This window comes from Actinia tenebrosa, unplaced genomic scaffold (assembly GCF_029948245.1).
Source record: "Actinia tenebrosa isolate PJP-AT-01 unplaced genomic scaffold, QUT_ActTen_1.0 PGA_scaffold6__47_contigs__length_16458017, whole genome shotgun sequence".
Taxonomy (NCBI): domain Eukaryota; kingdom Metazoa; phylum Cnidaria; class Anthozoa; order Actiniaria; family Actiniidae; genus Actinia; species Actinia tenebrosa.
This window is the reverse complement of record NW_028292583.1, coordinates 13,536,133-13,549,444: the sequence shown is the minus strand read 5'-3', so window position 1 is coordinate 13,549,444 and position 13,312 is coordinate 13,536,133. Positions and strand designations below refer to the sequence as shown.

Sequence of the window (13,312 nt, the reverse complement as noted above, 5' to 3'; positions counted from 1 at the left end):
TAACAAATTTGGCATTTCTTTGAGTCCACAAGCAAGAAAAGGATAGATCAGCGGTAATCCAATTAATCAAAGGAAATCAAAATGGCGACCGAACCAGGTTTTGTTTCAAGCAACGTTAGTGTTGAAGTAGAAGGTGATATTACAGTACCAGGAGCTCCTGATGAGGACGAACAACCAAGCACATTAGATGAACCTGTGATCGAAACGCTAGTGAGTCGTTTTTACCTGATAATTTTTCATGATCTTTGCTCGTTTTTGATCTGAATGAGCTTCGTTTGTCATAAATACGCTACGTGGTCATACAGCTATTTGTGGTAAATATTATTTTTCCTGTCTTTCCTTCAAAGAAACGAGATTTAAAAGCAGTGGGGATAAAATTTTTACATGTTATGATTCCAAGACAGAGTAAATCGCTCCTTAGAGATTGTAAGTAGACCAAATAATTGTATTATAACTGTAACTTATATTATTAGCTGAAATTATATTAACTCCTGCAAAGTTTTGTTTGATTTTCTATTTTTTTGTATTATTCATTTGATTAATCTCCATAGATTCATTAATTATAATAAAACAACTTAATTACCATTTCATTTTATTTATTGGTGTCGGTAAATAATGTTTTTGATAAACAATAATGGTTTAAAACAGCTGATTTGAACTTTCTTTGCCTCCGATATTTTGTGTCTGTCCATGCGTATTTTTTTAATACCATTTAGGCCGGCCCATTTACATAAAAGTAGGGTTACCCCTAGCGACTAGTCTTGTTTTCTAGGGGAGACCAAATACAAGAGCCATAGCAAAAGGTTACATTTTCTTTTCTATTCAAGTAATTTAAGTATCATATGAGTTAGGGAATTACAAGTATTGTAAAGTTTGTGTTTTGCTTTTTTCCTCAGGGGATCTGTGGGGACCTTTGATATTGTGTGTCTGTCTTGCAATGTAAGTGCCTCAAGCTACATGATTTAAATCGCGTACAATACTCCATTTTACAGTTCCATTCAGTGACCACGAATAATAGTTCCTAGCCGAGGCTGGAGTTAACGCACATGATAAATTGTAGTTTTGCTATGCGCAGAAACTCCAGCCTCGGCTATTATTCGTAGTCACTGAACGGAACTGTAAAATGGAGTATTGTCATTCATTTATTTCAATTGGGGCTATCACCCTGTTTTCTTCTCCGGCCCCCCTTAGCTTTGTATGTTGTGTATTTAATTGTATTATGTTTGTGGCAAATTCCAATTTGGAAACTTAAAGCCATTAAACACATTTATCAAAGATGATGGTGACATCAAGTGACCACATTGACTTTTCATGACTGCACTTTTATGTTGATGGTTGATGCCCTCATCATGAAACAAAAAAAGGAAATTCATCCTTATAAAAGTACAGTCTTAGGCAATGGTGCATGAAGAAAAATATTGCTGGCACGAGGACTATTTTATCTTTGCAAAATATCTTATTATTGGTATGATATTCCCCTTGAAGAAAATAGACCCTTTGCCGAAATAGCGACTTAAAATTGAAATGACTTAATTAAAAAACCAATACCAGCACTGGAATGTTTTTCTCTCAGTTTAATTTTAACTTAACTGAATTTGAGGCCGCCATTTTGGCAAGGGTTCTATTGAAACATGTCCAAAGGGTAGAGAGAATTTTCTTCTATAATAAAGATATGGGTGGATGTTTTCTAATAATGTTAAAATTGCATGAAAATATGACTTTTATTTTAAGTCTTAGTGAATTCTCTCTGCTGTTCTAGGTTATTGCAAGGTCATAAAGTAGCTGATAGTAATAATGATGGTGGACCTCAGTTTGCAGAGGTTTTCGTTGTCGTCTGGGTTGGTTCGTTTGTCATTACGATCAACTCAAAACTTTTAGGTGGACAAATGTAAGTAGAACGGTTGTGATAACAAATCTTTAATATAATTTTTGATGTCTTTTTAATTTTTTGTTAAAATATTTGCCTTTCCACAGTTCATTCTTTCAGAGTGTTTGTGTTCTTGGTTACTGTATTTTCCCCCTGGTCGTCGCACTAATCGTTTGCAGATTTATTCTCCTTGCTAAGCAGAATGTGGCCTTGTTCTTTGTAAGACTTATTTTTGTTATTGCTGGCTTTGCTTGGGCAACATTTGGTAAGTACAATGAAAAAAAAAATCTCAAATATCCCCTGAATTCTTATAACATACATTGACTTCAATGAAAGATATCAGAAATTAAGGAGGGTGATCATGTACTTGACAGACAGCAGACATATGTCAGTGGACACTGGCCCAACTGTTAGCCAAAAGCGCAATACCAACACTTTACCGACACTCACTCACTCGCTCGCTCACTCATATTCATGACAAATTTTCATTCCATTCAGGAATTTTCAAGGGAGGAAGAGGGCCCGACAAAGCTGTATCCTAGTACTATAATGTCTTTACTAGGAGTACAGTTCATCAATGATATGGTTAGGGAAACTGCAATCCTACTAATAATTTAATTTTTTTTATTTTACAGCATCAGTTAAATTCCTTGGAGACAGCCAGCCTCGCAACAGAAAAGCTCTTGCTGTTTATCCAATCTTCTTGTTCTATTTTGTAATCAGCTGGATGATAATTTCAAATTCTGGTTAACTTGGACTAAAATTTCAATATACATTTAGGCGCTAGATGAAAAATACACATTAAAAAAAGATTCCTTGACTTTAAGCTAAGAACGTATCACACATGGATGACCTTTCATTTTTCTGCAACAAAGACAGCATCATGATCATGTGTGGCATGTTTCGTTATATTTTGGTCTACAAAAACCTTTATGTGGCATATACACCTACTTGCAAGAACGTTGTCACACGATATTAGAACATTAGTAATTTAGTGAGAATAGAATACATTAAAAGACAAAAGAAAAAGATCAGCTTCAGTGATCTTTTGTTTTTTAATATAATTCCTATCCCACTAAATCACTAATGTTCTATTTTCATATGACAACGTTCTTGCAAGTAGGTGTATATCTTATATGTTACTGCAACATTTGTGCCCTCAAGAGTTTGAAACTTTGCAAGACCTCCTGCAGTCAAGGTAATTAACAGAACACAAGTGTTAATTTAGCTAGTATTTATTTATAAAACCACAATTAAATCATTCCAAATGACATTATTATTAATTGGGAAGTTAGTAACTCTTCCTGAGTGATTGGAATAATTTATATCTTACAGTTTTATTATTATTTCATCTTGGATTAGAACATGCTTATTTTAGTGGTATTAATTATCAACAAGAAGTTCTTCATTTTTGCTTTGTTGCTTTTAGTGGGCAAAATATCATTGAAATAATTAAAGCATAAAAGGGGCATTGATAGACAAAGTCATATCTGTTATTTCTTAAAAACAGCTGATTCCATATAGTTTTATCTCCAAGCCTCAAAGCATTATATATTTATAAGTTGAAAAGATAAAGTTATTAATAATACTGTACTATTTACATTAAAGATAAATTTGTGTAAGTTGTTCAAGGGTTCAAGAATTTATATAAAATTTGGATATAATAAAGAGACAATGTAACAAAAAAAATCTTGAGTTCGTTCTTTTGGTAGCCTGTGGACTCAAATTGGGCTACCTGTGGTGCCGGCACGTGTACGATTTCTGATTTTCAGATCGACCATCTTGAAGGGTTTAGCAGAGAATAATGGCAGGGAATCAACAGATTGATCCACAACTAAGAGAGGAGTTGATGATCGAGGAACAGAAAGCCAAATTTCAACTTCAAGTTCACCAATTTACAGACGTTTGTTGGGAAAAGTGTATGGATAAACCTGGTAATAAACTGGACGGTCGAACCGAAACTTGCCTGGTCAACTGTGTTGAGCGATTTATCGATACTACTTTACTTGTTACTAAAAGATTCTCAGAGATGATTCAACGATCTGGTGGAGGAAACTTTTGATGGATTCGCCTACTAGCGTTATTAAACTTTAGTGAATAAGTTACTTAGAAATATGTGTTTCAAGTTTGGAGCCGGCATCGATTGTCAAAATTAATGACTATAATGTCATTTATGCCTTTATGAAATGATTTAGACTTACCACGTTTTTGGTGTATTCTTGATGGATCAAGGTGGAAACTTATGCTGAATGTCGACCACTAAATCAGAAAAGAGACTAATTTTGCAAGACCACATGCACAGGCCTTGTCTGCCTGTTCAAACGTTTGAACTTTCAACAGCATTTTTTGCTGTAGAAAAACAATGTTGCCAATGGGCCCAGTTATACTAAGGGTGGATAGTGCTATCCGACCCTCTATTAACTATTATTATGCATTTTAATCACTATCTTGCTTCTCATTGGCTGAGAGCCATCAGCCAATCCATAATATTGTGTGAATTCAACGTGATAAATGTATTATGTGTAGGTTTATCTGCAAATACATCTTTCATGTCAAGTTCATTCAAGGTCACAATGGTTCAACCTTATTCAATTGTTTATGATCCAATGGATATATCTTTATCCAGTGGATAAGTCGATGATGTTATCCAATATATTATTTTATCCACTGGATAAGATTTATCTGCCTGATAGTGCTATCTACCCTTCACACAACCCACCTCTTATTTCTTAACTGTATTGAACGTGCCAAAGGCTTTACTGCTCCAATGTTTCTCAGCCTTAGGTTTTGTTGACTGAGTTGTATTGGAGAAGAGGGGCCTTAAAACTGAATGTGACTCATCTTAGACTAAGTATCTTGTATTAAAAAGTTTACACCCATAACAATTATTTTGTCCTTTTCTGTGAACTTTTTTAAATTCTCTAAAACAGTACTCCACTGTGTATACCATAGGCAATTCAAAAACATGCAAGATAGGCTGCAAATCTAGTTACCATTGCAGACCAATACTAAGGAAATATATGGAATATCTTTTAATGAAACAATCTTCAGCCCTTTTTCTATCTATAATTTTGGTTTGACGGTGACAATAGAAATGTAATATTAGTTAATTTTATTCATGAAATGTTTTTCCTGTGATCCATTCTTCGTAAATTAATCAAACTGCTACTATTAGCAAGACTCATAATATTAGTATGCTGTATTAAAAATAATTTTATTTATGTAAAAAAAACACACAAACAAAAATAGCTCTTTTGAAACTCTTTATATGCAGCCAGGCTGTTGTTAACCACATTTTAACTAGCTCTTACTATTACTAATTTTCTGTTTGATGCCTATTTTATAATAATTGGGTGTTGCAATTCTGTAATGTATTGATTCCACATATAATCCATGAATAAAGGTGTGGATACAGGACAGTGCAGAAGCAGCCTCAGTCCTATTTTGCTAGGGTTCATTTCTAAAGAATATAGCCTTTGATCTAACATAAATCATTAAGTCTATGACACTATTCTTCATTTCACATTTCAATCCCTTCTCAAGATAATTTGATTGTAAAAAATGCTGACAAGTACATAAAAAAATTACAAATTATTCCTTTTTAGAGGTCTGAAACAACCTCTTCTGGAATGTCATACACCGAATCGAAATATGGCTACCAATTTAAATAACTATCGTTCTGGACTGACTAGCCTCTCATACCTGTGAAAACCCTTTTATATTTCCATGTGAACATGAGGCTAGTCAGTCCACAACAATTAGTGTTATTCAAATTGGTAACCATAATATCATTTAAATTTGGTGTTTAGACCCTTTTATTTTGGGCATTATATTCCTCATTTCAGACCATGTTTCATTCCCTTGAAAATAATTCTATTATTTTCTTAGAAATGCTTGATGAATACGATATTCAAAGAAAGATATTTTCAAGAGATCTAGATTTGGAATGGGAAACATTCCCAAAGTAAGAGGGACCATCTATATAACATAACTCATTTGAATATGACTTATATCTTGAAAGTTATGCCTTTAGTTGAACAACCATCTAAAAAAAGAAAAGATTCAACAATCATTCAATATTGACTTGTTAAGCTTAGGTGTAATATTTTCCCATTTCATAGCACTTGTAATTTCCTTGAGAATAAGATGCTTTTTATGGGTTGTTTCCATATTTCATGCATGTATCTTCTCATCCATAACCATTAAACAAAGAAATGATACTGAAGGGAATGACAGCATAAAATGGGAGAATATTGCATCAAAGCTGCACTCTATAAAATGAAAAAACTAAAAATGATTTGAAAAAAACATTCTATGAATAGTTCATCACTTTGGATTATTAAATGAAGGTTAAGATTAGCTATTTTCATACCTTGTTAGCTGCTTCTAGAGATGTTATAAGATTTCCTAATTCTTCCTTTGTCATTTCCACAGTAACAGGTCTTACTGTGTTGTCCTGCTGTATGTCCAAGTCCACACTTACAACAGACTTTCTAATGCCAGCTATCTTATCACTGGCAAGAACCATCTGAAAAATAGAGAATTATTTACAATTACTTCTCAAAGAACAAAGAAAAACAAAGAAAAATAGAATAAAAAACATAGAAAGAAAGTTAAAAAGAAGGGAATAACAAGAAAGAAAGAAGCAAAGAAAAGAAAGCCCCAAAGTTCACAGTACCTTGACCTTCCAGTCAAAATCTTTTAGATATGCATTTGTTATTCCAGCAGTATTGCTTACAAGTGCTGCCCTTATTTCATCTTTGCGAGCCAAAATACAGCCAAAGACAACTTGCTTTATGTCTGGACTTAGTGAGTACTGATCTAGTTCTTTAAAAATCTAAAGCGTAACATTATGATGGATTTAGAAGTAATAAGGTAAGATATATCTTAAAAACAAGGAAATTTAGAAATATTAGCAGCTTAATGCTTTGCATACCTCATCTTTTCCAAAATCTTTGCAAATAAAATTCTTAAGTGTAACATGAAGTCCTCGTCGCACAGATTGCCATTGTTCAGTTGTCCATATTTTTCCATAGTCGACATATCTTGGTTCTTTGCCATCACAAATTCCATCAAGAATTTGATGAACAAACTGTCAATAATCATAAAAAAATCACACCCTAGCCAGATAAAATATCAGAATCTCTCCAGAGAAGGATTCGTTTATCTATTCAATTACATAAATGAGGTGTTACAAACCTTCTCAGCTTGTTCTTTAGGGCATTTTTCTAGCAGAGCAACTCCTTCTGTTTTTGAAGTCGCTTCGTCCGCCATTTTGTTTTTCCTGTGCGCCCGCCAATAGCTTAGCCAGCAGTAGATGTCATAATGTATGCGTGTCTTGCCTAGCAACAGCTGTGCTTACATAGCAACAGACAAGATAGTATTCGGTCAATGACTCAAAACAAGAAATAAAGACTTTCTCGTTCTCTTTTTGTCGTCCAAAATGAGCAACAACGGACGGGTCAAGGTCTTCGTAAGGGTTCGTCCTTCTGCTAAGTTTGCAGAGGACATGATCGAGCTGTTACCCGATGGAAAATCCGTCAATATTCACTGCAAGAAAGACCAGAGACGAGGGTACATTAACAATCAAGTTCTGGACTGGGGATTCTCTCTCGATAGAATCCTACACAATGCAAGTCAAGAAGATGTGTACGAAGAGTGTGCAAAGAATATCCTATTGAGTACGCTAGACGGCTGTAATGGTACGATTATGGCTTACGGACAAACAGGAGCGGGGAAGACCTTCACGATGACAGGGTCGACGGAAAGATTTGAACATCGTGGAATCATCCCTCGTGCTATACAACAGCTATTCAAAGAAATTAGTGAGCGCCCTGAAAATGCAGTAACCGTAAGGATCTCTTATATGGAGATCTATAATGAATGTATGTATGATTTGTTGGCAACGCTTCCTGGTGTGATGCCATTAGAGCCAGGTATGATGGTGGTTACTGAAGACAACAATGGCTTAACCAGGGTCAAAGGATTGTCCATCCACACCGCAAGCAACGAGGAAGAGGCTTTGAATTTGCTCTTTGAGGTTTGTGTATTGAATAGGATATGTTCTTTTGTTTTAAACTCTGATAGAAAAGGATATTCTTGATAGAGGACATTGTGGTTTAAGTTTGGATTTTGTTTACTGAATGTCTAATGAGCCAGACAATACATCAAGTGAGTTCTTGTTTTTTGATTGCATTTTTCTACTCCCATTTCCTCTTCATTCCTATTTTTTCTTATTTTCTTGTTGCAGTGAACGATGACTCTTTTTTGTTTATTTCCCTTTTCTATTTATTTATTTATTTATTTATTTTTTTTTTTTTTTTTTAGGGTGAAACAAATAGAATCATAGCTCAACACTCATTGAATAAGCACTCATCAAGATCTCACTGCATCTTCACCATCTATATCGAATCACACTCAAGAATCGAGTCCAATACAAAATATACCATGTCCAAGCTGAACCTGGTTGATTTAGCTGGTTCAGAAAGACTTGGCAAGACACAGTCTCAAGGTAGCACCCAGGTTGAAGCAACATACATAAACAAGTCCCTGTCATTCCTAGAACAAGTAGTTATTGCCTTAGGAGATCCCCAACGTGATCATGTACCATACAGACAGAGCAAGCTTACACATGTGCTGAAGGACTCTCTTGGAGGCAAATCTAACATGCTACTGATTGCTAATGTCTGGGGCGAAGCTGAACAAATCGAAGAAACAGTAAGTACCTCACTGTTAGATTCAATTTTTATTAAGCTTTGCCTTCGACGAAGAGCTAGCATTATGTATAAGGGATTTTTTTTTAAATGCCAAAAAATGACGTCACATTTTGAAGATGATGTAACTAGAGTGACGTCAGATTCATCGCGTAATATGGGACATGTAAAATGTTGACTACTTCTCTGGTTCTCTCACGCGTTTATGCAAGATACCATACCGTAGAGTTTATTCTTATTTTTATATTGAATGGATAAGAAATAAACGCTAGTGCATAGTGTTGTGCATTAATTTCATGTAATACAATGTGATATTAATCAAGATTTAATTTTTTCCCTCTAGCTCTCGACTTTTCGTTTTGGTAGCCGTATGACGAACGTTCCCTGCGAGCCAGCCGTAACAGAGTATCATGACTCAAACAAACTTTGTAAAGAATACGAAAGAGAAATCATTATTCTTCGAAAAGAACTTGCAATGCATGATACCCTAACAAACCGCAGTCAGATATCCTACGAGCCTTTATCCGAGTCTCAAATCCTTGAAGTTCGAGACCAAGTAAAGAGTTACCTAGCTGGTGAACTGAATGATATTGACCTAGTGAACGTACGTCAGATCAAAGAGACGTTTGCTCAGTTTAAAGCAATTGTGAATTCTATCGAAGTTGATATGGAAGAGAAGCTGAAACAGAAGTATGTGTTACAAGAAAGAGCTGGAGTTACTTCAGGTACTACCCATTAGCAAGTTTAACCGTGGAGTGTAGGTGCTTAGATTGAAAAGAAAAAGAAATGAAAAAATAAAGAAAGCTCCATTATAAACTGCACAGATTTATGAAAAATATTTCCGATAAAATACTAAGTGTAATGGTACTTAGAAATGTTTAAAATTCTTTCTTTATTTTTCAGCGGGTACTGGTAAGCTCGGAACGACATATGAAGGAGAATCAGGTCTCGTGGGTGAAGTAGACCCAAGAGGGTTCGGTGTTGGCGTCGCTGGAGGTAACGTTAAACCAAACGTCACAGCACTTGTTAGCGGAAAGCGAAATAAAAGTCGTAAGAGCAGAGAAAGAGAGAGCGCTGGTCAGAAGTCACAAGCTGGTGGTGGAAGATCAGATGTGCAAGAGAAACCAAGTTCTCCTATTCCATCGGAGTCTTCTCTGTCACCACCACCCAAGAGTACTGCTTTTGAAGACTTTAAGAAGGAGAGAGGCAGCGAGATCAACCGAATCTTGAATGAAAACAAAGGTAAATATTCTAAATTTATTTTCGGCACAGTACAAAAAAGAAAGAGAAATTTGAATGTCCCAGTGGCTAAGCTACCGTGCTAACAGCTAAGTCAGAGGTTCTCGTGCCTACGACTTGAGTTAAAAATGATGGTGAAGGAAATGATGCAAGTGCGCGCTTGCTTTTCTCAAAGAGCAGAGATATCTGTTGCGGGAACTGCTAAAAATTGTCTCATGACGTTAATTTGGCTTCCAGTTTAGGTTTTTCTAAACTCCTCTAATAAATTTATCTTTAATGTTTTTCAGCAATTCTGAAGGCCAAAAGACAAACAGCCAAAGACCTTTCGAGCACCATTAACAACCTGAAAGATGAGATCGACCAGGAAGCAGTCACCTTGGAAAAGAAAACGGAAGAGAAAATGAAAGATGGCGACTTTACCATAGAAAACGGTCAAGTAGTCATCGATGAAGATGAATTCCAACATGTCAAGAAAATCAAAGAACTAAAAGCCAAATACAGAGAGAATTATGACGAGCTACAAAACCTTAAATCCGAGATAACGTACTGTGAGAAGCTTGTCGATCAATGTCGTCAGCGCTTACTCTCCGAGTTTGACAGCTGGTATGTAGAATCGTTCCTAGGCCCCGACGAGCAGATTACCAGCTCGGTCCCAGGAGTGCGCAAAGTCTCACGGGAAGGATACGTGCCAGAGGATGAGCAAGAGAAGTTTGATCGACTACAGTTGGAGCTTCTTATGGAACACCCAGACTCAGTCCCTTATTACAATGCTAAGATGCAAACAGAGCGACGCATGCATCTGACTTCCAGTGGACCAAGAAGGAATAAACCTGGTGCGGTTGTAGCAACCATCAGAAATAAACCACCTTCAACTCTTACAGTAAAATAAAACATAATACCTAGACTTGATTGTATATTTTGGTCGCAAAAAAAAATATTTTTATAACACTTTACAGCGCTTGGATTTTGTTCACAAAAAATTCTAGTATATATATATATATATGGTTGCACTCCATTTTTTGGTTCATTTTATTTTCAGTCAAAATGTGAAAAGTGATTAAAATTCTAATACCTAATACAAATTATTTACTTTTTCTTTTGTCCGGTTTGGGTTTGATTAAAGGGAATAAGGGAGGTAGTTCTTCGAGAGTCAAATGAGCTGGTCGATAGTGGACAAGTCGATTATTAACCACACCATCAAGCCATTCAAAGACCTGCAAAACAAATCAAGCACAGACTATTTTACTCAGGGTTATATATGTCGTTCGGAGGGAGACTGGGAGTGAGAGGAACCTCTCTAGTCTCTTCCCAGTCCCCCTCCGAACGATTTATAGGGCCGCTACGCGGGCTAACATTGGGAGCGTTTTTTTTTTTTGTGTGTGTGTTTTTTTGTTTTGGTTTTTTTTCGTTATTTCAGACCACATGCCATTTCCCTGGTTTCTAAGTTCATTAATTTATTTACCCGTAACTGACTTTAGGAAGTGAATTGACATGGGTATGAGAAACTTGAACGAAAAAATTCCTAAACAAATCGAAACGGGGGAAAGAACGCATTGCGCCCACAGTTAAAATAGAATCTGCTGTTATGACTTAGTCATAGTCATATCTCGCAAAAGAAATGCTGATTCTTGGCTTTACAGCCGCGTTGTATTCAGAGTACCATACCTGTTCAGAGGTGGGTCGTACTGCAGGCGGAAGTAAACAATCCCTAACTAGCTCTTTCATAAATCCAATCCACTTTGCTGGAATAGTTCTAACACGAGGATCTTCCTTCCCGCCTGTTAAGCTCTTAAAATTATAAATACCATGGAACGGTCTTTTTCCTGTGAGCATCTCCCATACGAGGATTCCAAAACTATAGACGTCACCATGCTGGTCAGCGGCCATCCCCTCTAGTTGTTCTGGAGCCATCCATTCGTATAGAGGCTCGAGGTGGCTGATGGGTTCGTCCGAGGAGGTACCTATGTGAACCGCTCTAGCGTACTCGAAATTGCATATCTAACAGTATACAATGGAGAATATTTATTAAACGGTTAGATGATGCCTAATTTGTGTAAAAAAAAGATAATAGTTGGGCTTCCTGTGTGTTTGAGTACCAACCTTTGCTTGTTTGGTTTGTTTATTAATGACTACACTGTGTGAACCAAGATAACAATGAATGAATCCTCTATTGTGTAGAAAGAGTAAACCACAGACTACATCCCGTGCAATCCTTAAAGAAAAATCGTCTGCAATTTGTTCATGGTCTACGTGAATCATCTTGTGAAGGAAGACTTGCTGTTCGACGGGTTCAAGAACCATGCAGAGGTCAGAAGTAGAAGGCCCGTAACAAGCAGACATGAGCAGTAGAATGTTGGGATGACGAAGATCACTAAATAAATGAATAGTTTGACACAACATTAAAATGGTTGGAATCAGTTCTAGTTCGTAAAGTCGGGATCGAGGTTCCAATTGACCACAAGGCATGCAAGCAAAAGTATTTGCTATTTTTAAGTGATTATGTAAACTATTTACCTCAGAATCATCACCTCGTTAGAAAACAGCTTTTTTACCAATTCCTTATTACCAGTATTTTTGTATTTCTTGATTATTACGCAATCCTTGTCTACTATTCCTTTGGTATAAAGACTGTATGGTCCCTCGGCGTAAACATCATCGAAGCAATGTGTAATATCTTTTGGTTGAACCTCAGGCAAAGGTGTCGTTATTAACACTGCAAGTATAAGAAAGATAGTTTTTGTTACTTTTCTGTGTGCGCTTTGAATTGAGGGATAATATTTTTCCTCAAACTTACCTCTGCCGCCCTGGCCTTTCAACGACGAAGCTCGACGTTTGGATTCTAACTCATCTTTCTTTGCATCTACAATAAAATTGAATTTACAAACTAAATAACAACAAACTGACTGAAATATGTATAGGAATTACCACCGTTCGAGAACACGCGCATTTGCTGAACGTCCAAAACATTTATTAGGTCTTTGAAAACTAAGGTGGTATTTCCTTTTAATAATAATACATCTACATAAAATACGCGTTTCTGAATTGAAAAAATTATAGCAGCCGGCTTCCTTTCTGCATTTCGGCCAATCAACCAATCAGAATTAAGTATTTTATGTAGATGTGATGGTAAAATACCACGCCCTTTCCCTTGCATCCACTGTAGATATTGTTTGTATTAACACCATTAGCACTTACCTATGGTTTCAAGTATATATTGGACATTTTGCTCTCCAAATACTTGGTTTGCGCATTCTAATACCGTCAAATGTTTGTCGTTTTCCGTGTACGTATGTGCGCCGTAGCCGAGAAGTAATCGCAGCATTTCGACGTTTCTCGTTTCAATGGCCATGTGAGCTGGTGCTCCAAACTGAGAGCGTCTGTCGAAAAAACATACATTGGAAATTAACAGGAAGACCAAAAAAAGACTAAGATTTAAAGTTACTGGACCAGCGAAATACACGGGAGCGTCTTTACAAAAATCCTTCAAGAGGTA

The 13,312-nt window shown here is 36.2% G+C and overlaps 3 protein-coding genes across 3 annotated transcripts; 2 read left to right on the top strand and 1 right to left on the bottom strand.

The window, feature by feature from the left end:
* Positions 1–53: 53 nt before the first annotated feature.
* On the top strand, positions 54–5,294 carry LOC116292417 (protein YIPF6). The gene is made up of 6 exons (XM_031699736.2): positions 54–210; positions 348–426; positions 897–939; positions 1,760–1,888; positions 1,975–2,132; positions 2,503–5,294. Exons 1-6 carry the CDS (start codon positions 82–84, stop codon positions 2,616–2,618), a joined length of 654 nt encoding a protein of 217 aa, XP_031555596.1. The 5' UTR covers positions 54–81; the 3' UTR covers positions 2,619–5,294.
* LOC116292418 (COMM domain-containing protein 8) lies at positions 5,120–7,153 on the bottom strand. The gene is made up of 5 exons (XM_031699738.2): positions 7,067–7,153; positions 6,804–6,959; positions 6,546–6,704; positions 6,240–6,395; positions 5,120–5,912 (listed from the first exon to the last, which is right to left on the bottom strand). Exons 1-5 carry the CDS (start codon positions 7,139–7,141, stop codon positions 5,889–5,891), a joined length of 570 nt encoding a protein of 189 aa, XP_031555598.1. The 5' UTR covers positions 7,142–7,153; the 3' UTR covers positions 5,120–5,888.
* Positions 7,154–7,238: 85 nt separating this feature from the next.
* On the top strand, positions 7,239–10,901 carry LOC116292412 (kinesin-like protein KIF9). The gene is made up of 5 exons (XM_031699732.2): positions 7,239–7,907; positions 8,195–8,584; positions 8,924–9,305; positions 9,484–9,822; positions 10,107–10,901. Exons 1-5 carry the CDS (start codon positions 7,311–7,313, stop codon positions 10,706–10,708), a joined length of 2,310 nt encoding a protein of 769 aa, XP_031555592.2. The 5' UTR covers positions 7,239–7,310; the 3' UTR covers positions 10,709–10,901.
* Positions 10,902–13,312: the final 2,411 nt, after the last annotated feature.